Source organism: Tinamus guttatus, unplaced genomic scaffold (genome assembly GCF_059628265.1).
Source record: "Tinamus guttatus ecotype Peru unplaced genomic scaffold, ASM5962826v1 Tinamus_guttatus_pri_ptg000489l, whole genome shotgun sequence".
Classification (NCBI taxonomy): Eukaryota; Metazoa; Chordata; class Aves; order Tinamiformes; family Tinamidae; genus Tinamus; species Tinamus guttatus.
In genome coordinates, this window is record NW_028289023.1 from 1,953,904 (window position 1) to 1,978,235 (window position 24,332).

Genomic DNA, 24,332 nt, shown 5'->3' on the forward strand with positions numbered 1-24,332 from the left:
CCCATAGTGAATGAGCACCTAAACATCCCCCCTCCTCCACACTCAGCACAGCTTCTAGTACCATAGGCTGTGTTTCAGTGCTGAATGCTGGCTAGGGCCATGCAGACAGAATCTTCTTTTTTTGTTGGTGTTAACAGGATCAACACTTTTGCCTGTTTGAGACGTCATGTGTTGATCCCTAAAGTAAACCTGATCAGAAGTTGGCAGCAATCTTGACAGCTTATTTTTCCTTGCAGAACAATGTCATTACTTGTGTTTTTGAGAAGCACAAACCTCATACATAAAACATATTTCAATTGCAGAAGAAAAAACAAAGCAAAACACACACACACAATAAAAACTTGCTACTAGCTGTATGTGTTACACTTAGATTATCATAATTATAGTTGTTAGCTTTTTTATTCTATTTTTCTCCAGCTTATCCACACTGACCATTTGACAGTAATCAGATGTTTCATCCATATAGCCAGCCAGTTTATTAATCATTCTTCTTCTTTTGCTTTGTATAAACCCTTCACATTACAGTGAAGAAATCTGTCTCACTGAGAAAATGTGGTTGTACTGGTACAAAAATTATCCAGGGATTCAGGATATACCTTAAAACAGAGAAAAAAGTGCCAAGTTGATGTTGTTTCTCAGTTTTATATTGAATATTTAATCACAGCATATAATTGTGTGACTTGTTTTTAAGTCATCTGCCTTTGAAGTTCAGCAGGAAAAGTGTGTTCCTTTAATGATAAGTGTGTAGGTTCTGACAAAAAAATGAATGTTGGTCTCATTATCCCCTTGTTCTTTTCTTTTTTTTTTTTTTCTGTCTCCAAGCTGCCTGTCTCGTCCTGGGTTGTATGATTTTTCCTGATGGCTGGGATTCAGATGAGGTAAAACGGATGTGTGGTGAAAAGACAGACAAGTACACGCTGGGGGCTTGCTCAGTCCGCTGGGCGTATATCCTGGCTATTATTGGAATCTTGGATGCCCTGATCCTCTCATTTCTGGCGTTTGTGCTTGGCAACAGACAAGACAGCTTGCTAGCAGAGGAGCTCAAGTTGGAAAACAAAGGTAGGACTGCTTTAGAAACACTATTATGGGGTGGCCTCAAGGGAAAATGCTTAAAAACAATGATCCATTTCCTTTTATTTTAAATGTAAAAGTTAGCATGCTGACTTACTTTCTAATTTGCAGGGAAAGAGGAAAATGCAGGTGGGACAAAGGAAGTGACAGTCTCCAAAATCCAAAGAGTTTGAAATTGCCATAAAAGCTACATTATGAAACAACTAGCATGACTAATCCTGAATATTTATTTCAAATTTTAGGGATGTTCTCGTGTTACCCCTCGTACATGATTTCATTAGCATTTAATTTTCACTATCTCCATCTTATTCTATACCCCATACAAGATTTGTTCATTTGGTTGCTTTAGAGTTTTGCACTGTAATATGAATGTCTGTAATGTAGGATATTATGATAGATATTAGCACAATAGACAGCAAGGAGGAAGTGGTTGACTTGGGAGATTGGCAATGAGCTATGTAACAGAACAGGCTTTATAGTGAGGCACCAAAGGACTAAAAAGCAGGCATATATCCTGCTCCAAAGGCAGGGATGAAGAAACTCTCTCTTGTTTTATTATGTTGCTTGAGCTAAATAGTCGGCTCACATGAATCTAGGTCAGACTAATAACTGAATATTCATACGATGCTTTGGGAATAAAATAGCATTCTAGATAAAGAATATAAAACTGTAAGGAAAGCCCTCCTCGCTCAGACCAGTATTTTACCACCCAGGTGCAACAGGACAGACAAGGAGCATGTGAAGCCTGGCTGGTCTGTGCAGTCCCTTTTCCTGGTTGTCCCTCGGCGTCACAACTGCTGCATTTGCTTTGATAGATGTCACAGAGGGTGTCCCCGCCTGGACCTTTGAAGGGACCTCTTGTCCCTGGATTGGTCTAATCCCTTCTGAACCAGCTGACCCTGTCAGCTTGCACAACACCCAGGGCAGCGAGGTCCTGAAGCTCACTGCTGCCTGGCTGTTACTTTTATCTGTGTTGAACTGATCCCCTCTCAGTTCTACCAGGTGTCACCTAGGTCTCATAATGCAGGACTCTGCATTCAGTTCATCAAGTACTTTTGCAAGTTCGTAGGTTGTTTCTAACAATAGCAAAGATTTTAGGAGCCGTTCATCATTGGATGGGAAGTCCAAAACTGCTTGGCAGTCTATGTTGTGTGAAAACAGCTGTTCTCAGTTCTGTCCTGACAGACTGTTATCCATATACCCAAAAGTACCTGCACACTGGTACCTGGATGCTGAATTACAGATGGTCGGCACCTTAAGGCTAAAGATAAATGGACCTGAAGATTGAACTTAGCACACAGTTGTAAACTGGTTAGACAAATGTTTCAAGTTAAGGAAACTCATGTTGTGCATTAAGGACAGTGTATGTTGCTTGCGTTTGCCTTTGTACATCTGCAGCAAAAACTGAGGGCAACAGTTTCCAGAACTGTTACCGTGGCCCTTTTCTATGTGGATAATTTTACTCTACATTTGAAAATTAAAATACATGCTCGAAGGATTTTCACAGATATGTGACAAGGGCTTGCTGCATTAGCATTGTGTCTAACTAACTGCTCTGTGCCGTACAGGTCTCGTGAACCCTACAGCTAGCTATATCTTATTTCAAAGACTCTCATCTGCTTTGTCACCTTCTGGACAAAAAGAATATTCTGGAGGCTCATCACCTCTCATTTTATTTGGAATAATCCCAGAAATGTGGTGTGGTACCAGGTTCAAGGCAAACCAGAACCCTGCCAAAGGGACCTCCTTCCACAGTCAAGCCCAGTATCAACCACTTTTTAAATTGTCCTTTAAATAAAAACAAAATAAAACCAACAACATGCCTTCTAAAAAATAAATGATGTCTTCTCCTCCCTTTTCACAAAAAGCTTCTGCCAAGCCAGGAAAGGCTGAGTCTAAACCCTCCCAACACCTTCTGGTATTTCCCTGCCAGCTTGTGTAGCTGCAGGACATGGCCTCGTGCCAGAGGCATTTCAGGAGAGCAGAGGAGGGGCTGCTGCAGGGCATCTGGCCCCTCCTCGGGGATGTGGAGGTAGAAGTGCCAGTGGGCCAAACAGCTCTGCGTTTCCACATAGGAAGGTCCCACCTGGCAACTCTGTTCCTGCCCATGTCCCTTCTGGCCTGTGGCTGTTGTGTCTCTTCAAGGGGCAGAAGACCTGGACGGACAATCAGAGGGCCCTTGTGAGGGGCTGCTCATTTTCTAGGCACAGGGGGCACCTTTCCTATGTTGGTGGTGATGTCCTCTGGTCACAGTCTTTAATGAGGTGGATAATAAGCAAATTATTGCCTTAATGACAGTCATGGAATCCACTGTGGTTTGGGTGGGGAGAGCATCTGGGGAGTAACCCATACCAACTCTGGAGAGCATGTGCTGGAGGTCCTTCCCCTCTCTGCTACCCTTGGGCATTTCAGATGGACTCCCTGACCAGGCAGTACCCCAAGTCCTGCAGTGTGGTCCTGACTCTACCCTATGAGGCTAATGAGCAAATTCGGCCTCCAGGTTGCCACCAATGGCACTCAGGGGAGAGCATAGATAGAAATATTCCAAGCAGGTTGTCATCCTGTCCCTCAAGGAGCCAGCACAATGGCTGGATGGACTGGATCAGCAGGGGATCTTTACAGGAGAGGAACCTCCTCGTGTCCTGTTTGCTCTTCCCCTGCTGCAGAAGGTACATTCCCACATACGTAAATACTGTTGTGCGGTTGCTCAGCAGAGGGGAAAGGACTGTAAATTAAGTATAAGAGCAATAACAGTCTTCAGTTATGTGGAAAAATCTTCAAGAAAAGAAATTGTTAGGGAACGCTTGACAGTTACGCAGCTGCTCGCAGTCGGGTGATGGCTCTGACCCGAGGAGTCGCTGCAGATCAGCTCCTGCAGCTCCATAACAAGTGTCCACGGTGACAGTGCTGGGAACATCTCCTGACATGGCTACCGCTGAATGGGTGACGAGTAAACACTTGCAGGTACACAAAATGTAACGGGGTGGCGGGAAGGCGAGGAAATGACAGAGAAAGAACAAGCTGTGCTTGTAGGTGGGCTTAACGTGCTGAATTGTCCACCTGCTCTGTGCTTTTGAATACTACAGTTCTGTGTATTTACATAGGTTAATGAATGCTTGTAAGGAATTTGACTTTTAAAATTATTCATGAGAGAAGATAGGTGTATTTTTGCCATATAAGAAAGTTTCACTTTTCACTACCGAATAAAAATAGTCCTTACTTATTTCTTATTTGCTTAGGTTAGAGAGAAAACCTGAGAAATAAAAGATAAGTGAGCAGATTTTTTTCAAGGCTAAATGCAATTTCCTAATTATGCAAATTTTACTCAACAATCTGTACCATTTTCATTTTTAAAACTGCCTTTTAAAGGAAAGAGACATTTCTCAAAACACTTTCACATTATATTTACGCTATTAGCAAAAAGAGGGGAGAGAACAGTATTGCACTGTTGGCGTTTATTCATAGAAACTAATAATAATGACTAAAAGGCCTACATGTTATTAAACTAATGGCATTCAGGGTGATAACAAAAATTGTCAGATTTCATCTTAGCCTTAAGGTTCATCAACACCATTTTGAATGAGCTGCCAACACCAGGCCTAAACCTTAATATGCAACAACGTAATTTAACATTTTGAACCATAATGCCTTAATGATATAAAATTAAAGTTCTGGCCAAAGGGTGAAGGCAGGAAGTGAGATGTTTCCAAAAGAAATTGATAGTACAAGACAATTGCTTTTATGGTAAATGGTGATAATATAATCTGTGTTACAAGTCATAAATACATGAATATTTAGAAGAAACTGTCCTATATAAGTAATATCAGTCAGACCAGGTGCATAATGCACTTTCTTTGTGGGCAGCTGTACCTTTTGGTGGATAAAACAGATTCACAAAGCGTTTATGTTTAATGTTTGACTCATCTTTTGGGGCCAGATGGTCACAGATAAGCAATTTGCACTAAAGGTTTCTCAGCATTACAAGCCTGAGGCTGAAAAAAAGATAAAAGGATGAGAGATTTGAAGGATTTGTCTACCTGTAATGATTGCAATTCGCACAGGCTCAAATTACACTAAATTTTCTCCTGATAGCCAGGCTGCAGAGACCTCAGTGCATGATGCCCAGCCAGGTGCTTTTCCAGGCTGTTGACATTTGCTCCCTCTCCATAGTGGTGGTGCCAGCACCTGACCGGGTTGCGAAAGGTGCAGGAGCTGCACTCACTGCAGAATAAACAGGCTTGAAGGAAGAACTAAGAGGAAGTCACTTCTTGGTGACAAAGCAGTTTTCTATAAAAGGAAAAAAAATATGTGTTGTGTGGAGATTTGTGCGCTGCTGGCAAGAGAATCAACTTCTGTAAACAGAAATGTGATTTCTCCAGCCATTCGCTATAGAGGAAAATTATAATTTAACCCCTTTATAAAGTTGTGTACTTCCTCACACCTCCTAATACAATAAGTGAGCACATTTTCACTTTAGTTAGCATATCCTTTCCTATCAAAAATAAAATGTTGCTGTCAGGCTGTTACCTTTTTTTGATATTTCTCTTCACATCTGTTTACCTCCTTCCAATCTTCCTTTCCAAAAAATTCCAGGGTGAGCCACGAGGTCTCCACTTCAGCCTCTTGCCATTTCTCTGTGTCTTGATGTTCAAAGCACTTCAGGGGACTTTGAACTCAGAACCAGCTTGGCCGGCTGAATTTCCATTTAAGAAGGAAAATGTAGAAGAAACTCTTGGGGGAGCGTTCTGGGATTAATTGCTACAGACAACCTACCCCACACGCTTGCCAAATTGCAAGCAGCCAGAGGAAGCTGGAGCTACGACAAAAGGTTTATAGCAGTGCCTCAGAGAAGAAGTATTTAGGAACCCTCCTTTCCAAAGGCGAAATCAGTCTGTTCTTTGAAGCTCCTAGCTGTAAGTTCCAGGTTGGCTCTGGACAGTGGCCCTGATTTGTATCTTGAAAACATGATTCTCTGCTATGTCAACCAAAAACAAAGTTTTGTCACGGATGTCAATAGCTCACATGCTCTTCTTCAGCTGCAAACAAGTGGCTCACCTATTCTACATACTATCACTGCAATTAGATTAGATTAGATGTTAATTTCTTTGCTTAACTGCAACCTGTTTTCCATCATGTATCATCTCTACAATGAGCTAGAAGAAGCTCTGTCTACAACGACGATAGATAAATAGTACAAGAGCTTGGAGACTGAAATTCCTCAAACAAAGGCAGGCAGAATTTCAAAGTATGATTTCAGTTTCAGTAGAAATTTAGGAAAAGATGATGGGAAGTAGGACCTGAAGCCAAGTCACCCAGCTGTATCACTATGGGCTTAGAAAACAATTTCAGACCCTTCTATTTGAAAGTGTCTATTTTTGTTCTTATGAGTATGCTAGAAGCAGAGATTACATAGATTTTTCTGCCTGAATTGCCTTGCTTTGCTCATAAAGTATGTTGACATTCAGCACTGAAAGTTGGAATAGAAAAGCTAGGCAGTGGTGGTTCAATTACTGAAAGGATGTATCCTAAAACTAAATCCCTAATGAAGTATTTTAGCAGGATAATACATAAACAGTGTGTTAGATCATGATACCTGTGAGGGAGGCAAATGAGGCGCCAAAACAAGAAGTATAAAGTTGATTAAAATACCTTATTAAATAAAGGTCAATCTTGCACTAGTGCTGATTGATATATCAGCTGATCCAACAGTTCCTTTCCAACTCTACTTTCTATAATGAGCAAGCAGAATCAGTCCTAAGCATATGCATTAATTACTTAACTGAAGAATTGGATGCAAGGAATAAGGAGACCTAGTTCCCCACTGATTAATGAAGGAAAAACATGGTGAATCGCTTTCTATCTCACAGAAACCTAAACCTGCTTGCCATTAATAGCACTGTTAAAGAAATTATTTTTTCATCTTTGTATTCCCATTGCATGAGAGACAAAGTAGCACAATTTGAAGTCCTGATGGTAGCCAGACTCAAAAAGCTAGGCAACTTCTAAAACCCCCATGCAAGATACCATGGGGAACTCACAGCATTATATGGGCATCATGCTCAGCTGAAAATTTCTGTAGAGCAGCAGACGGGAGGGGCTGTGCATTAGAAAGCAGAGTAGCATGAGGAATTCAGTATCCAAAGCATTTCATGAGTGGAGGGCAAAGAGAACAGCTGAAGCAATACCGCCACGAGGCTTATAATTGTTTATTTCCATGGCCTCAACTGCTGTGCTCACGATCCACTTAAAATTTCTAATACATTTGTAATGTTCACACCAGCATCTATGGAATTCAACACAAAAGGGCAGAACGTGAAACCTTATTTTGAATGCATGGTGCTACACCAGCACAAAAAAATAGCTTCACCTGTTCTATTACATCCAAAGAAACATAAAACAATTTTTGAGAAGAGTGTTTTAAATTCTGGGCTCTTTAATGAATAGCAGTGATTGATATTACTTACTATGTACATGCAGGACTAGAATAAAAGTGCAGGTAAGTTGAAAAGAAGTGTGTCTGATGTAGTCTCTTACAAATTTGTTGCATCCAAATTACATAGTAAGTTTTAGAATTTCCACCACTTTGTTTTGCCCAAAATCTTTTTATGGCAAAAGCAACACACTGTATATGCAAAGTCAAGAATTTATTGCAAATCTCATTGAAGTCTAAACAGTCTAATTAAAGAATTATTAGTCCAGCCATAATGATGCCAGCATTGATGGGTTCAGATTAAATGCAACTAAGATGATATATACACAAACTATCTAGTATCTACCCCTTCCCCTGGTGTTACAGAAATATGATTTCTACTGCCCTTTCGGGTCTTGCGACCAAAGGCTTTAGGCTTACTGCCATGAGAGGGTGTAGGGGGTGTCATCAGCATCCTGAACCAGCTTGCTTTTCTGGGAGGAGTATGATGCTGATGCAGTTAGTTGCTTCGCCTTCCATCCAGAAACTACTTGGCAGTCATGCTAACAGTTTACTTCTTCACTAGTTTGCAACTCCATGCTACATCCAAATTTAGTATGCACGATGTGTCTTGCAATTGATGGATATTTGTTCTTTGTTCTCTTTTTTTACCCCTAAAACTGGGTTTACTCAGCCCCTGGGGTTGCAATCCTTTGATAACCAGTTATTGATTGTAGGTGAGTTGTAGTCCTGGGACCTCTCTTACCACCCTGTGCCTTTATAGACCCCTGCAATCAAGCCAAACCTTTGCTCGTCTATGTTGCATTTTATTCCAAGGTCATAAATAGCTTCTTGAACACAAAATAACCACTTGCTACTACTATTGGTTGCAAAAGTACTTATAAAAGTAAGTGTTACACTACAGAATTATACAAAGCTTGAAAGCAGTGTATTAATGCAGGTATGCATTAATATGCTACAGGTAATGAAGGCCATTTTGTGTCAATATTCTCGACTGTAAATGGAAACTGCTGATCTTTGAGGACATTTCTGATGTCCAGTGTAGACCACTGCATTAAATAGCCCAGACTGTCCTTCACTCCAGTCCTAACTAAGTGCCTTGTCCTTGCATAGAGGAAACCTTCAGAACTGAGTTGAAATTATCTGGACCCCTTTTTCAGGAGTGTGTGGGCTCCTAAAAATGTGTATTCATGAAGCATTTGTAGTGAGTTACAAAATAATCAACTTTACTACTTCATAAACCAGCAAATGTTCAGTTTGAGAGAGTGAACAAGTTGTGCAGTGTCTCTGCACTCTGACTTGCAAAAAGGACCAGGCAACAGAATGACCTCCTGGGAGAAAAAAAATCAGGTTCAATTGTTCTCAAATAATTCAAAAAGTTGAACCAATTCTAATAATTTTATGGGAAATCTCTCACAGGAGTTAAAAAGTCATTGGTTTCATTATCTCATATTTCCACTGTGAATTTGTTTTGATCACTTTTTCAGCAGTGTTTTTAAGCAGAATCATATTCTATCTACAGACAAAAAAAATGAATAAAAATGCAGGTAACCTTTCCCTCTTGGCATAATGACAAAGAATGTTGCCTTTAGCATTAGAATGAAGGAGTTATCAAAAATTAAAAAGAAAAAAAAAAAGCCAAATAGCTTGTTTTCCGAAGTGATGCCACTCAAAGACTCGTGTAAGACACAGTTGATGATATATCCGAGAAATCCATTGCATTCTGGTTTCTATCACCTATCCTTGGACATAGGATAATGTCCAAGACAGCTTACCACAGTAACAAAGAAAAGTTGATCTTTCTGATGGTGGCAGTGTGGTTTTACTCTATTTTGCCAGTCATTTCTATATTGGTTTATTCTAGACTCTTGAAATCATTAGTGTTAATTTTGGACTGCATTCAGCATTGGAAGGGATTTTCTTGTGTCCCTAATCTTCTTCATGAAACTCCTGTGTATGACAAGCTTGGCAGACCCCAAGCTGACCATTTCCACACACCTCTCCTGGATTACTGGGATGCCTGGAACAAGCCTGGATGAGGGCATCCCCATCTTTTAGCGCCTTGGCTCTGGGGTGATCCTACCAACTACAAGTTTGCTGAGACTGCAAGTTAGACTTCTCTTGGGTGCCAAGGTGTTTGTCTCTATAGTTTTACCTCGTATAAAACCAGACAACAGTGTGGAAGAGCAAACACAAACATGGTATTGATGAGGAACGTTACAGTGAGGAATGCTATAAGTGGGTACAAACTTCACCTGCTGAAAAGGAACACAATATCTAACAGATGAAATTATAATCCTGAGATATTCTGGCTTGGTTTCACACACCCCTTTTAGCTGTTTCTTAATTCATATTTCAAATGATACAAATGGCTTTGCTTACAGCACACAATCTGTGTTATTATGCTTACCTGTTCAGACGTTTGGCATGTAAGTGCTCCAGCTGTCAGAAATATTTTTATGCAACTACTTCAAAAATGTTTAGTATGAAATATCCTTTATAGACATAGTAAAGTTGAAAAAAGAGGCAATGCTGTTTCACTAGAGATATTTACAAAACCACTAGACAGGCATTTGATTTTATGAAGCACCTTCACCTTAAAAATCGGGGTCATAAAGAGCTGGCATAAGGATGTCATTGGACAAAGTCATTCTTGTGCTCTTTAACATTAATGCACTAACAGGCTTTTTGGTACCTTTGTTTGCTTTCCTTCCCCTCTTTTTCAAGAGTTCCACAGGCTACTACTCCACATAGCAAGATTTGGATGATAAAAGTAGGTATTTACAGTGTGAAATATACTGATTTTTTTACTTCTGAAGATCCTGAATGCCCACTGTAAGGTCTAATGGGTAGACAACCACCTTGAAATACTGAGCAACCCCACCAGCACTGGTCCGGGTAATGAACTATAGAAGTAAATACTGTCTTGCTTCCTGAACACAGCAGCAATGCTTTATCTGTGTTCATTATATTTTTACCATACCAATATACAAGTTGCAAAAGATGTGTACACATTAGATAAGAATTGAGAAAAATATGCAAATCCCTGCTAATTTGGGTGCATCTTGAATCTGTTCAGAGTACAAAAGATCAATTATTAAATGTTTTCTTCAAAAAGAAATGAAATAAAATGAAATTAAATGAAAGCAAATCGGCATGGGTGAAATGGATTCATTTTATAGAAAATGTTTACTACTATTCCTTGTATTTTTAAGTAGATTATTGAGCATGTTGGACTTGATTATGCAGTGGTTTTTTTTATCCAATGAAATCAATGAGAATTTTAGTGGGTGGGAGTAAATGAAGTCCCTTATAGCAATTCATACACATTTTTAGTAGTTATGAATCATGTTTTTGCTATTCCTCTTGCACAAAGTTTCAAACAATATTTTTCTTTTTTTAAATATTTGATGTGTATCAAATAGTTTCCTATTTCCTTTGAATAACTGTTGTAACACTGACAGTAACAACTGACTGACCCCTTCCAAATAAAACTCTGATAAAGCAATACAGATCAGACATCATAGCTGGCTTAAGGAGAAGAATATTGATTGCTCTGCTAGAGAGTTTTGCAATGGACTAAGAATCATTTGATGTATTTCAGATGTTAGGGAGAAGGAAACTGTCAAAGAGTTAATTGGAAGTTGAGTAGAGAGGTCAGAATGGCAAAGTGTATCGGTGTCATACTTAGGAGAACAACCACAAAAATACCAGACTGTCATCCTTAGTGGTAGATTGGGCAGCATAGAAAGAAGCAATACCAAGTGGTTATGGAGAAGATTTCCTTGGGAAAATAAAAAATCGTAGCAGCTTTAAGACTGCATTTCTGTACCTTTTCAGAATTAGCCTGCGGCATCTAATTGCTGACTTTCAAATGATAGTTGAAAACTACCAATTAACTCACACGTGGCTCTGCACATCCAAGTGGAGATAACGGCCGTCTAAAGAGCAAATCTACCCTCCATTGTTCTGCTTTGGTTTTATAGGAATTCTCCCTACTGCTCTGTAGATGTTAATTCCTATTCTATGTGGGCAAAGATGATATGTTATTAAGTACAATAAATCTTCCCAGGCAACCATCAGCCTTGCTATTTTCCCAGAGGACTGACAAGCTCATCTTAAATAAGTCTCTAAAAGGGCCCTGTGATTTAAGTTGTACGTTTACAACGATGCCAGAAAATCAGCAGGTTTATGCACTAATCAGTCATTTAAAAACCAGCAAGCAGCTGGCATCTGAGGCTGTGCTTGCTCCTCTATCAACCTATTCTCACAGAGGTTAGAGACAGTAAAGTTGCACTTAGACACCAAATAAAGGTATAAAAAAGTTGTAAAAATGCCAAGTACTTTAGATTATTCCGTGAACTGATTAAACTTCATACTTAACAGTATTGTTGTGTGCAAGTTCCTGATCCCAAGATCAGAAAGAACTGGCCACTTTGTCCCCTTTTCCGTTGGTTTTCTGTGCTTTTTCATTGCTTTCCTTGCAACAAATGTGCTCACCCAGTCAGTCTCATGACAATTGCCCTCTGTACTGTGGAAAATAGTTTTGGAAGAAGAGCCTGAGAACATCTGGGCAAGCTGGAGCTGAAGGCACAAAGTCAAAAAGCCAGTGGTTGGGTTTCTGCGGTACTTTTAAGGTATCCACTTGGGAAGGGACTACTTCATTCTGTTTCTAGGCAAAGACTCAATATGATTTAGTGAAGAAATGTGAAGGGGTGTCCATGGTATTGTTAGTCTTAGTCCTGTTGGTTCTACTGAAAGTGTTAGTGACTTCTTCATATTCCTTCTCTTTCCACCCAAATCCTAATTTTATGTCTAAGACTATGACCACACAGGCTTACAACACTGCTGTCCTCTCAGCTGCTACGCTTATCTCTGCACAGGGTGCCTTCTTCAGTGTGGTCTTAGAAGCCCCTAAGTGTGTACTTCTCTCTCTGTGTATGTATATTTTAATAATACTGAGTCACATAAGACCCAGCAAATCCAAAACAGAACAGAAGTTCATCATACAGGTCACTTCAATGCAAGAAGAATGCTAACAGCAGCAATATCTGGTCTATATTCCCTGCCTTTAGAGGATATCAGAATTATGCAGAAGTCTTCAGGGCACAGAAAGCCCCATGACAGGTACCACAACAGGGGAATCAACACGGGGAGAGCTCTTGGTGGCCAGTGAGCTCAATCCCCTACTATGACAGACAGCTGCTTTTTTAAATTTCTGGAGGTCCGTTACCAGTTAGATTAGCCCAGCGCTCTCTATCCTCGGTAAATCCATGTTACGTTTTGTCCCATTATTCTTCAGATTATTCTCTAAAGTTCTGCATGACATCGAGATCACAATAGTCAGTCTCTGTTTGTCTTCTGCCATAAACTGAGACCCTCACTGAAAAAAAAAATGTGGAGATTGAGTGTTAATAATAATAATAATAATAACATTGATAATGGCCAATTTGCTCTTCCCATTAGGTTTCCTGATCTGTGCTTTAGTCTCACTGTGGTTCCCTTTTTTCCTCTCCCTTCCCTGCCTTACTACTCTCTCAGATATTTAACTTTCCTAATCCCAGGACTAGGTGTTCCTAATTATAGGGAAAATACATAATCATTTGAGCAGATCAAAAATAAAGGGGAAAGGAAATTTCTCTGTTTTTAATATGTGCCTAGTATTGCTTCCTAAATTTTAATAGTGGAAGCCTTATAAATGGTATTGTCATTCTTAACCTGTTTGGGAAGAGGAATTGAATGTTATCATATAATAGGTATAAATGGATTGTTATAGTTATCACTCAGATCAAAGCCTTCCGCACTGACAAATTCCACTTTTTTAACAGGAAAAGGATGCTGCAATCCATCTCCTGTCCAGTATAGTCAGTGTTTTATACCTTTTTTCTAAGAGAAGGATTTGTGAACTGTCTAGATTTGACAGTTTGAGGCACTTAGTACTTTTCATTTCTAGATGATCAGTTCAGGTATAGCCCATATTTGATGAAAACAGATTGAAAATTGAACCTAGAGGATGATGACCGAAGCATATAAAAAAACCTAGGCTCTGCCCAGCTGATATCAGGCAGATGCCAATATAAATACATATATCTTAACCCTGTACTTTCAAACACTCTCACTAGGAAGTCTCAGACGAGAATGGAGAATATACCTATGAATGCTTTCATCATTAGACTCTGAGCCTGAGATATCTAAAACCTATTTCCAGAACTGCTGAATATCTACAAGTTATGAAGAATTGGCTCTCAGCTCTCAGAAAATCAGGTTGTTGATGTCAAATACCACACACCCAGGAAGTGAAGCTCCTACAGGTCTGTTCGGAAGAACATCAGCTGCTGCCTCCTGATAAGACAGTCTCTGTAGACGAGGCGTGTGATGGAGATGGATGCCCTACGTGTGCACTTTGGCAGAGCTGATGCTTTTTGGCAGGAATATGCAGCACAGCCAAAGGTTAACTTTTGATGACTTCTATCTGCCTGAGGAAGTACAGCTGTCTCCTAGCATCCCTACTGTTCCTCAGCATTTGGATCCTACTGAATTTAACCCAGTATCTGATATGCTTTCCTCTGTGTTTCCAAGAAATTTAGTCTGCAATGATTATGCTTTGGCTTTGTCTGCCATTTTCTACTGACAGATTTGATACCAATCCCCAGAGAACATATTGAGGAATTTAAGGTAAAAATTGTCCTCCTTCTGTGCTTCACTCTCCCATTTGTATAATCTGATGCTAATTCTAAATTTGTATACTCATAGAAAGGAAGAATTCATTCCATCGGACAATAAGTAGCTGGCCCTCCAATCCTTCCAGAATATCATTAATATTGTTGCTTTAAAAAAAACAACAGGCAAAGCAACACTGGCACTGTAGGAACAGTGGATGCACTTGCACATTGAATAGTAAAGGAACAGTGGGTTCCCATTCAGATTTACAATATGCCCAACCTCTGGAATTAAATTTCAGAGCTGGTAAAAAGGATGACATTTCTCATCTTTATATTTTTCTATCCTTAAAGAAATCAAAGAATATCTTAATCTGAAGATGATCAACAAGTTTGGAATTATGGACTTGTTTTCAACAATGTCTCATTGATTCCTTGTACCACTATTTGTACCCACTAGACCTCAGACCAAAATAAATCAAATTTGGAACCATTTTCTGACAAACTGTAAATTCAGCAAGAAGCATCATTTCAAGAAACAAAATCTTTGGATGGTGGTAGAATTTCATGGTTAGCTTTAGTTATAAAAATTACTTTTATACTGACACATTTCACTTTGATATTTGAAAGCAAAAAAAGCTGATTTTCTCCTCAAAATAATTTCCTTATGAAAGTAAATTGCTTATCCACTCATCTGCTTATGAGTCCCCTCCCCTAATAACTTTTAAGCCATTTGTCCAATTTCAAGTCTAATAAAAGGCTAATGGTCTTAAAAATATCAGACTCCTAGAGGCTCTCTGAACATCGATGGCCAGATGAAAGACAAGGCATTTACCAGTGACGATTTATGTAAGATTTATGCTCCCCAGTACATGACAAGAAATCTGCCATACTGATTGAAGACATAACGTTTACCACAGTTAAACAAACGAAATGGGCCATGCCTAGAAAGCTGCTGCCATCTTCCAGAAGATACTGCTGACTGTTGCTAATAAGTAGCAGGTGAAGCACAGGATAGCTTAGAGATGGATTTATCGTCATTGGCTGTTTTGCTCTCCATCAGCACCAAGTTGAAGCATGCTGGTGCAAGTAGTCCTGTAGTATAGCTGCTCTGTGGATGAGCAGAGAGCAGGATTCACATATACTGTCAATCAGCACTGCACAGCAATTTCCTCTTAAGAGAAAAAGATAAAGAGCTGGTCTAGGAGATTCAGCATTTTGAAGATGCAGCAATTCTCTTGTTACAACTGAGGGATGAAAGCAAGCGCCCCTAGCACTCACCCCAGCAGGCATTGGCTCCCTCTTACACTGAAGTCATGTCCAATTGCAAGGCATGGATGGGTCACTGCCAGCTCAACTCATGGCCAAGATAAACCTCTGACATGGGATCTCTTCTGTGCCTAAAACAAATTAAACTAGTCCGGACTTCTCAACAGAAACTCTGTTCCAAGCAACCTTCAATTGCACGTTTCCCTTAGGGATTGCGTCCTACTCAGAAATGCTGGAGCTTCTCAGGATCAGCATCAGGTCGGGTGTGGGCCTTTTTTGCACCGGTGTAATTCCACTGACTTTAGTTACTCTAAACTTTGCAGTGGCATAGGCAAGATCATACTCAATCTTTGTTCTAAATAACATAGTCATGGACAGCCTGAAGATCGTTTCCTTCTCCTAAAATATAAAACCTTGTTATGCTCCGTTCACCTGACTAACGAGAATCACCTTGAGCTTGAATTATAACTCCTGGTTCAAAGCATCTGAATAAACGGATGGGAAGAAAGCGCTGTTGCTTGTACCCAGTGAAAAAGAAAGTTTTTAATTCAATTACCTTACATGCTAGGCTAGTTTTAGGGAAGTGGCAGGTATGTCTAATCTCATTCTGTGGCAGCATATTCTTGCATGCAGGTGCTTTCCTCGAGCTGAGGGAACCCTCTGCAGTGGCACTGAAGATGATGCTGCTGTGATACGATGGGCTTTAGAAACTTCGGCACTTGAAAGACCGTGTGCTTTGCAGAACTGGAAGCAGCAAGTCCAGCTGCATTAGCATGGCTCTGAACCCGATCTGAGCCAGCAGACACTGCGCTCAAGCACAGCACCGAGCTGACAAGGCTGTGGGGGTTTGAGGACTCAGCTAATATCTGCGCAGAGCCCTGTGCCAAGTGCAAGGGCTTTGAACTGGTGCTTTGGTCTCTGCATTTCAATTTCTGGGTGTTGTTTCCCTGCTGGTGTGGAGAATTTATTGGCTTGTGCAGAGAATTCACTCTCTGTCGCAGCTACATGAGCCGCTTTCAGAAGCAGATCGCTGAGCAGGACCCTCCAAACTGTGTCACCCCATAACCAAGAAGCGCCGTATGTTCCCCAGCAGCACCGCCTGTCTGGCCTGCTCCATCAAGCACTTTGTCTAGCCCTTGCAAACAGAAGAAATACTCCATTTGGTGCAGGAAAGGGAGAAACAACTGCTGGAATAAGTGAATTCCAAATGAACACAGAGCAGTGCCATGTGTGCACTTCCTCCTTGCCCAAACCAGGATGACACTGAGATTCGCCCTGGCCTCCAGGCCACAGCAGAGAACTAGAGAGCCAAGAGATGGTTTCCGAGCTCTGTACACCTTTGGACAAGACGCATAACTGCTTCATGCCTCAGTTTCCCCATCTGCCCTGCAAAGGCTTCAGCAGTATTTGCTTGTTTCAAGGGTTTTTCTGCAAGGCTTTTTCCATTAACACTTCTGAAGCGTCTGGAATGCCTCAGGAGGAAAATCTGATAAAAATGCATATTACTGTAAAAAACAACTTGCTAAAAATAACTCCCATGAAACATCTGTCAAACTAAGGAACTTGAAAAGAAGCCAAGAAGTCCCCCCAAACAGGGACCTGCACAAAGCTCACACTGCACATCTGTGACCAGCTCAGAGACACAAGTCCAGGTGACATTATAGGCTCTTCCAAAGCGGCTGTACGTCCCAACCCAACCCTTGCTTTCCTGCTAAGTGCACAGGGTGAGGTGTGCCTATATATAGCAAGGAGGGCAGGATGTGCTGGTGCTGGAGAGAGACGAGGCTTGCAGCTGTTCATCACACTGATGAGCTGCTTCCCTCGCTGTTCCTGTGCCAGCCCTGCTGTGAGGCAGGATCCACCTGGAGCTGAGCCGCGGTGCTCTCATTAATGCTGCTCCCAGCTCCATTCTGCAGGATGCTCTCTCACTTATGCAAGCAGAAACTCCTGAATCCGCATGAGGAAAAACCTCTGGTCGTGCTGATTGCTGAGTTCATCACTGCCTGTGTGTCGAGCGATTGCTGTGAGAAGCATTAGCTGCTGTAGCATCTCTTTTGGCTGAGCCGCTTGAGCCCTGCGATGAAGGCTGTTCAACAAGATATGTTCAGATACAAGTCAGGCTGTCGCTTTGATGTCTCAGATGATCTTTGCTTGTTGTGAGCACTTGTGTCAGTGGTCTGCTGGCATGCAGCAGCTTTCAAAGAAGGGAAAGAATTTGTTTGTATGGCTGTTTTCTCTGTGCTGCTTCACCTGGTTAGTTAAAAACCTCTAGTTTATCTGCTTTCTCCAGAAGTCTCAGGTGTTTGATCATGAAGAAGAAAACCATGCCACAGGAAATTAGGAACCATCCTCACAAAACAAATAAGAACAGCGAGCAGCAGAAGATGGAGCTGGTTGGAACAGCATAAGCAGAATGAGCAGATTGAGTTGCAAACAGCAAATATGCAGAAATCAAACCCTCTTACCAGAGAAATTATCACCAGAAAATAGGGAGCTAAATTCACTGAATACAACATTCTCTCTGGAAAGTTTTCCCCCCTCTCTTAACACAATATGGAGTGGTTTCCATGCCATTCTTTCCAGCAAGTGTTGAGTGAAAGACAAAGAGAGGTCAGTTTGTCAGGCAGAAATAAGTGAGTTTCTCCATGAGCAACAGTCATTTCACCTCCTCAATCAATTAGGGCTGGAGTTTGAAATGTGCCCTGGTGCAAAATACCTACCATTCCCATGACTCTGCCCATATCATTTTGTTCAGAGACATGAAAAGCCAGTTCTGTCCTCAGCACCGAGGTCTTTCGGTTATTATTAGACTGTCACAGTAAAGGAGATGAATTGACAGTTTAAAGGCATGTTCTAAACAAAATACTGCCCAATCCATCAAAGGGTGTTTACAGTCTCTGATAGTTATGATTCTCCATTGGCAGAAAGATACACATTTTTCTCTAACAGAATTCCATCAGAATTCCAAATGTATTTTCCTAGATTTCATTATAGACTGTCTACATGACTAACATTGTAGCAGCACTTGAAAACCCAGGCTTTGGGAGACTGGAAGAGTATAATAATATGTATCATTCAGTCCATATTTTCTTAAGTCAAAAAATATATATATGAATTGGGTTGAAGCCAATCATTTTCCAAGTCTAGAAATAAGTCTTTTCATATGAACTTCTATTATTTTCACTTTGGAAAAGGAGACAGCTTTTTCTAGCATTGTAGCATCACAGAAGTCAGATTTTAGTTCTACTAAGTGAACTTAAATGAAGATATTAAACTGTAAGTCTGTTTCTCTTTTATATACACATTTTTAGCCTCCATTAGTATAATGCCTGAGCAACTGATCTGTTCTGCCACAGTAGGGTGCTTTGGAGGTTTTCCCACATGTTCTTACTAATGCTGGGTATCGCATAGGCGCTAATCTAAGTGTTCATTGCTCCCAAACGAAGAAGGTCCAGGTCCCTTCCCCACCTCTGCACCCAAGCGCAGGCTCCAGCCACCTGCCTTGTGTCAGCTCTAATGCTTGTAGATGCTTTTTGCAAGTCTCGGAGAGCACAAAAGTGAACTCCATCAGAGACCAAACCCACTCATGGAAAAGCTCAGCAAGATCCCCAAGCATCCAGGCTGCCACGGCACAACACAAGGTTCTGCAGGTGCAGGAGGTGCCCGGTGCTTGGGCAACTCATATCTCTGCTGTGGAGATGGGTGACCCATCTTTTGCAACTCACCCCAGTGCATGTAGGACTGAGGTGCTCCATTTTTGATGAGTCTTTTATCAGAGGGCTGTGGTGGCTTCCTCCACGCACAGGAGGGCAAATCCAAGTTAATGTTTCACCTCTTGTTTCACAGGATGAGGATAATGAGGATAAAGCAGGATGTTAAGATGTCTTAGACCTGCTGGAATTACCTTCTGCATGTAGATTGATACTTTGGGGAACAAAAGGGCTTGCCAGACTGTTTTTGCTGTTGCTCACATCAGCCATTTACATGGCACAAAGCTAAATAAAACCTCTCATCAGAGTGCTACCTTTTGCCTGTACTTTGTGCTGGTGGACATGGCCACACTGACCCTACCCCAACAGTAAACATGGACCTGTATGCTTAAAAGCATACAGTAGATTTTAATTCAAGGAATTACACAAGATCCTTTCAGTATTTGCACCTGTTGATATTAAAAGCTGCATTCACTGTAGTTAACTGTAATGCCAAAGTGTCTTTGGAAGATTTAAAGTGTGAATGAAACTGGGTCATGTTGCTGCAAAATTTACATAAGGCATAATTAGCATGTCCATCAACTATCAAAGACATGATATATTTTGCAAACTGCTCATTAATTCTGTACCAAACCAGTCACAGGTACAATGCAGCTTCCACAACTGGGGGTAAAAGCTGTCTTGTATGCAAACCTGCAACATCTGTGTGGTTTGGAGATTTATTGTCTTTTCTTTTCTTTTTTAATAAGTGAAATGTGGAAGAACATTGAAGACATTCACCTGAACTCTTTAAAGAGAGTCAGTAATTACTAATTACTAATCTCTTTTTAGTTTAATTTTGTGAATTATGAAACACACTTAAAAATTATGGAACAGATTGTCTGAGCCACTGGGGAGCTGGTAAATCTTAACAGCAATAAACTCTCTTTTCAAGACATGTCCTGTCTCAAAAAAAATTGCAGGTGCCCAGGCTGTCCTTCTTTACATCCCTAAAACAAGCACTGGCTTTACTAGAGGTGTGGGGCATGGGAATGTAGAGAATGACACTGGTTTCATAGAGCTAGAATTAGGGTTTCCTGAGTTGCATGCACACTTTTTTATTTTCCTCCATGTTTAAAAAGGATTTGTATAACAACACTACAATATTATTACACTTTGTAATTACACAGCCTAATTACATGATTATATGTCTTTACACTAATTACACAATTAAAAACCATTACAGAAATTATGTGAATATATTTGAATCAATTAAAATATTTTTTTAGCCGACCAGGCAACTGACGTAACAAAAAAAGTATGGAGGGGTAGCAGGTAAATCCACTTAATCTATGATATCATCTCATTATGTTTTATTAAATAATTCTATTCAGTTCTATATTCTTTGGCACTGTTTTACTTCATAATATGCAAGAATATGAAGCATCACAAGTAAATCTTAAAATATGATCATTTTGTGTTTTATATTCTTGGACACCATGTCATAACACTCCCTACTTTGGCTTATTTGTAGCAAAAGCTTCATGAAGAAGACCTGGTGCCTCTGTCCTGAGAGTTGGTAATGGCCCATCAAGCTATTGACTCACTGGGTCAAACCCAGTCCCATCTGTAAGCAAACGAGGTGGTTGTGAACATGCATCTACAGTGGGAAAATTGTAGAACAGGACTTCATGGGGAGATAATCCTTGCTAGTTCCTCTGGAGCTGCCTATAAAGCAAGTCTTCTCAGCAAAAGCAAACATAGCAAAATGTGCTTGTTTATGCCAGTGTCTCTGGCTCAGGAATAAACTCAGCCAATGGATTCCTCATGAGGGACCTGGCCTGCAGGTCCTGCTCTAGGGTCATGGTGGACCAGGAGCACTTTGCACCTCAGGCACAGAGATAACACACACCAAGATAAATATCTCCCCAGATCCTGCTCATGGGGACTCAAAGTTCTTCCCTGCTTGGCAGTGGGAATGCTTTGGCAGTCTGTTGATGGGAAACTGCAGAAAAAAGGGCATGCTTCTGTTCTTTGGGAACAAAGACATAATTTTTCAGGGCTGTCAGTGTAATATTTTCTGTAAGCACTAAACTCACCTGAGGAAACTCTGAGCCCTGGGACATATCCAGAGTGAAAGAGGACTTGACTGGCTCATTTATTCCAAGCCTTGCCAAGGAGGAGTCTCATTGTGATCACTTGCATGAACAATGCATAAAAACAATAATTTGTTGTTTTTTTCTTTATCTTGCCTAATTTCTGCCTAAGCAGAGAAGGATATTAACATTGAACAAGATTTGTGTTTAAATTAGCAGCAGATCTGTAGCCTAATTAATGCAGAGTAAGTTGTAGGCTCCCAACCTTGCCAACCGTGAATAAGTAGGTATTTTTCAGAGGCGAGTCTGACAGACTTTACAGTCCCTCTTTACATGTGGAAGTGAGAACATCATTTAGGCTTTGATAAGCAATGTCTTCTACCTGGAGCATAACCATTAGAAGCTCAACAGATGTGTTTCATGAGATATTATAACCCTTTCTAGCTCCCTTTTTTCCTGAAGGCGCAATAAAACCTTCACACAAGATAAAGATAGTGCGTCTGGCTTCCCTGGGCTTGTTCAGTTCCACGTAAATTTGTTCTATTTACAGTTCATTTCGCAGTTACATTCTCTATTCATTTCATGTGGTTATTTTAAAATGTCTGTATCTGTCTCTCCCTGTATGTGTCTCCCACTCCATCTTGGACTATACTCTCACTCGGGTGAACAGCAGGGTTACTCTGTTGAAAAATTGTTTCCTTTTTCCCAATCCTCCCCACATCTTAATCATCTCTCACACTTCAAGCACATTTTAATTAGCTTCAGGAGATGTTCGTATCTTTGCTCGCTGTGCCTAAGGGGCACCCGCTGCAAGCTCAGGCAAGGCTGCAGACCTCGGTGCCTAACATGGTTTTGTTGTTCTGTGTTTCCTGGCACAACACCCAGGCGATGGGTGGTTTTGAGTACACCCCACCAAAGAACAGGTTAAGCCAGCGTCTTTCTTGGCCAGCGTTTCGCTGGGGCTCACTCTGGGTCTCTCCCCATGTGTCTGGAGCAGAAATACCGAGTTACACAGTCAGAGATCTGAACCAGGGTCGATGCCTCGTCCTTCAGCCCTATCTGGTGGCTTCAGCCCTATGTGTCCCCTGTGGCTCAGGGATGTGGTCACACTTCATGAAGCAGGACCTGTTCTACCTTCAGGCTTGCTGGTACAGGCATCAGAATAGGGATGTGGCAGCACAGACTGAGGCAGAAATCACATAAATCCATGGGGATATTGGATAACAGTGGTGAATGGAGCCATATTGCTTCACCTGTGCTGCTGTAAGGCTAGCGAGTTGGAGGACAAGGCCTCCTTGTTTATCCTTGACTGCAACCATACTACCAGGGTGCTGCAATATGCCTGTAGCTTGCCTTGGCACTTGCCTTGGCACACAGAGCAGGACCTTTCCCATTCCCTGGCACAACTGTAAGCCCTGACTGAAAGAGCTGCTCCAGAAGTTGTGCAAATCCTCCACAGGCTGCAGCAGCGGCTGCTCCTGGGGCTTTTCCCCTTGTCTCTGGCAGTCCATTATCCATTCCAGCATGTCTCTGGTAAAGCTTCCTCCACATCCCCTTTGTGCAATGTAAATACAAAGATTTTCATTCCAGCTGCACCTTTCCACAGTAAATACACACTAACTATGGTCTAAATTTATCCTCCTGCTGGAATGTACCTTTGTTTGCTTAAACAACAAGATAACACAAACTTAACCTGCACTTTCTTCTGACCTTGGCAGTTGTTTCTTCTGCAGGGCTTCCAGGGAGCTGAAGAAAAAAGTTAGCCTTTTGACAGGTGCGATGGGCTATGAAAACTGTAAACCATTATGTATGTTTAGCGAGAAGATCTAGATTTAAAGAAAAACAAATGTAAAAAGTGGCTGGAAATTAATCCAGGGAGCAAGATTTTGTGATTGCATCTGCCTCACTGAAAGACAAAGACATTCATAAACATAATGACACGCGGAGATCAAGTTAAATTAGGCATCAAATACACTTGATAACATACTGTTACAAACAAAATTGAAAAATGAAGGTTTTATAATGGCAATTTTTCAAAAGAGAAATGCGGCCCTTAGTCTGGGGAGTCTCTCTAGCTGTGGGCCTCTTCTCCCAGAGGTGGGAGCAGGGCAGCTCACAATGCCTTGCAGTCATAACGGAGCTCAATCCTGCCTCCCTCATGCAGAGAAAAAATTACTTATTTTTTAAGTAAATAGAACAGGACCTTTCCTTAAAAATCTGCCCTTTGAATAAGCAAATATGCTTAGTCATCAGTCCTGAAGGGCAATTCCTCCCTCAGCTCTGCTGCAGCTGTAGGATTTCTACCCACCTCGTGGCCCTCATCTCAGCCCCTCCATCAGTCTGCTCATCCATCAGTGTCAGTTCGCCTTTTTGTCCCAGTATTAGATTAGTCTGTCATTCCATAAGTGATAGCTCAAACTCATTTCATATGGTTATGCTACAAAGAAAATGTGCTAAGAACATCATTCTCAGATATCTTATTTTACACTTTTGCTTTGCATGGGTACTAATGACTGCTGAGGCTGGGCCAAATTCTTCAATAATTTCTTTGGATGGCACTGATTTATTAAAGCCAGAATGGTATTCTTTTCATTTCTTGAGCGCCAAGATACAATTTCTTTGAGGCCTCAATTGTGACTTTTACAAAATATTCAATTTCTGTAGAGCAACTAGACTAAATAGCAATTTGAACAGTTAAGCTTCCTTCTGCTCTACCAGGCAGACTTCCTTCCTGGTATCATGACAACGAAATTCCAGAGAAATTACCCCAGTGACATTTCTGTTCTATTAACTAAGAAGATTTTATTCAGCCCTGACTGATTTAACCTGTCAGATGGTACACAATTAATTTGAAGGGTTCTGCTTCCCAAAAAACCTATGGATATCTTTTGTACATCTCAGCTACGTAACTAAATTTGGGAAATAATTTCGCAAATCAGATTTCTGGTGCCTGGGTTCCTGTCTTTTATTTTGACAGGTTACCTCAAGTAAGATGTATAGCAACCCAATCGCATACAATGAGAATCTTCCATTTGCCATTTTCATAGAATCTCCAAATGGTTGAATGCTCCTGAGAAAATTTGGTACTCGAGCGAGCAAATCATTAAATCGCAGTGCA

General features: G+C 40.9%; 1 protein-coding gene across 3 annotated transcripts in view; it reads left to right on the forward strand.

Annotated features, from left to right (window-relative positions):
- LHFPL3 (LHFPL tetraspan subfamily member 3) overlaps positions 1–24,332 on the forward strand; it is a 240,326-nt gene that overhangs the window by 166,498 nt on the left and 49,496 nt on the right. For all 3 annotated transcript variants that reach the window (XM_088533194.1, XM_088533195.1, XM_088533193.1), the window contains exon 2: positions 823–1,059. In XM_088533194.1, coding sequence (XP_088389320.1) covers positions 823–1,059 — 237 coding nt within the window. The remainder of the gene's footprint in view (positions 1–822; positions 1,060–24,332) is intronic.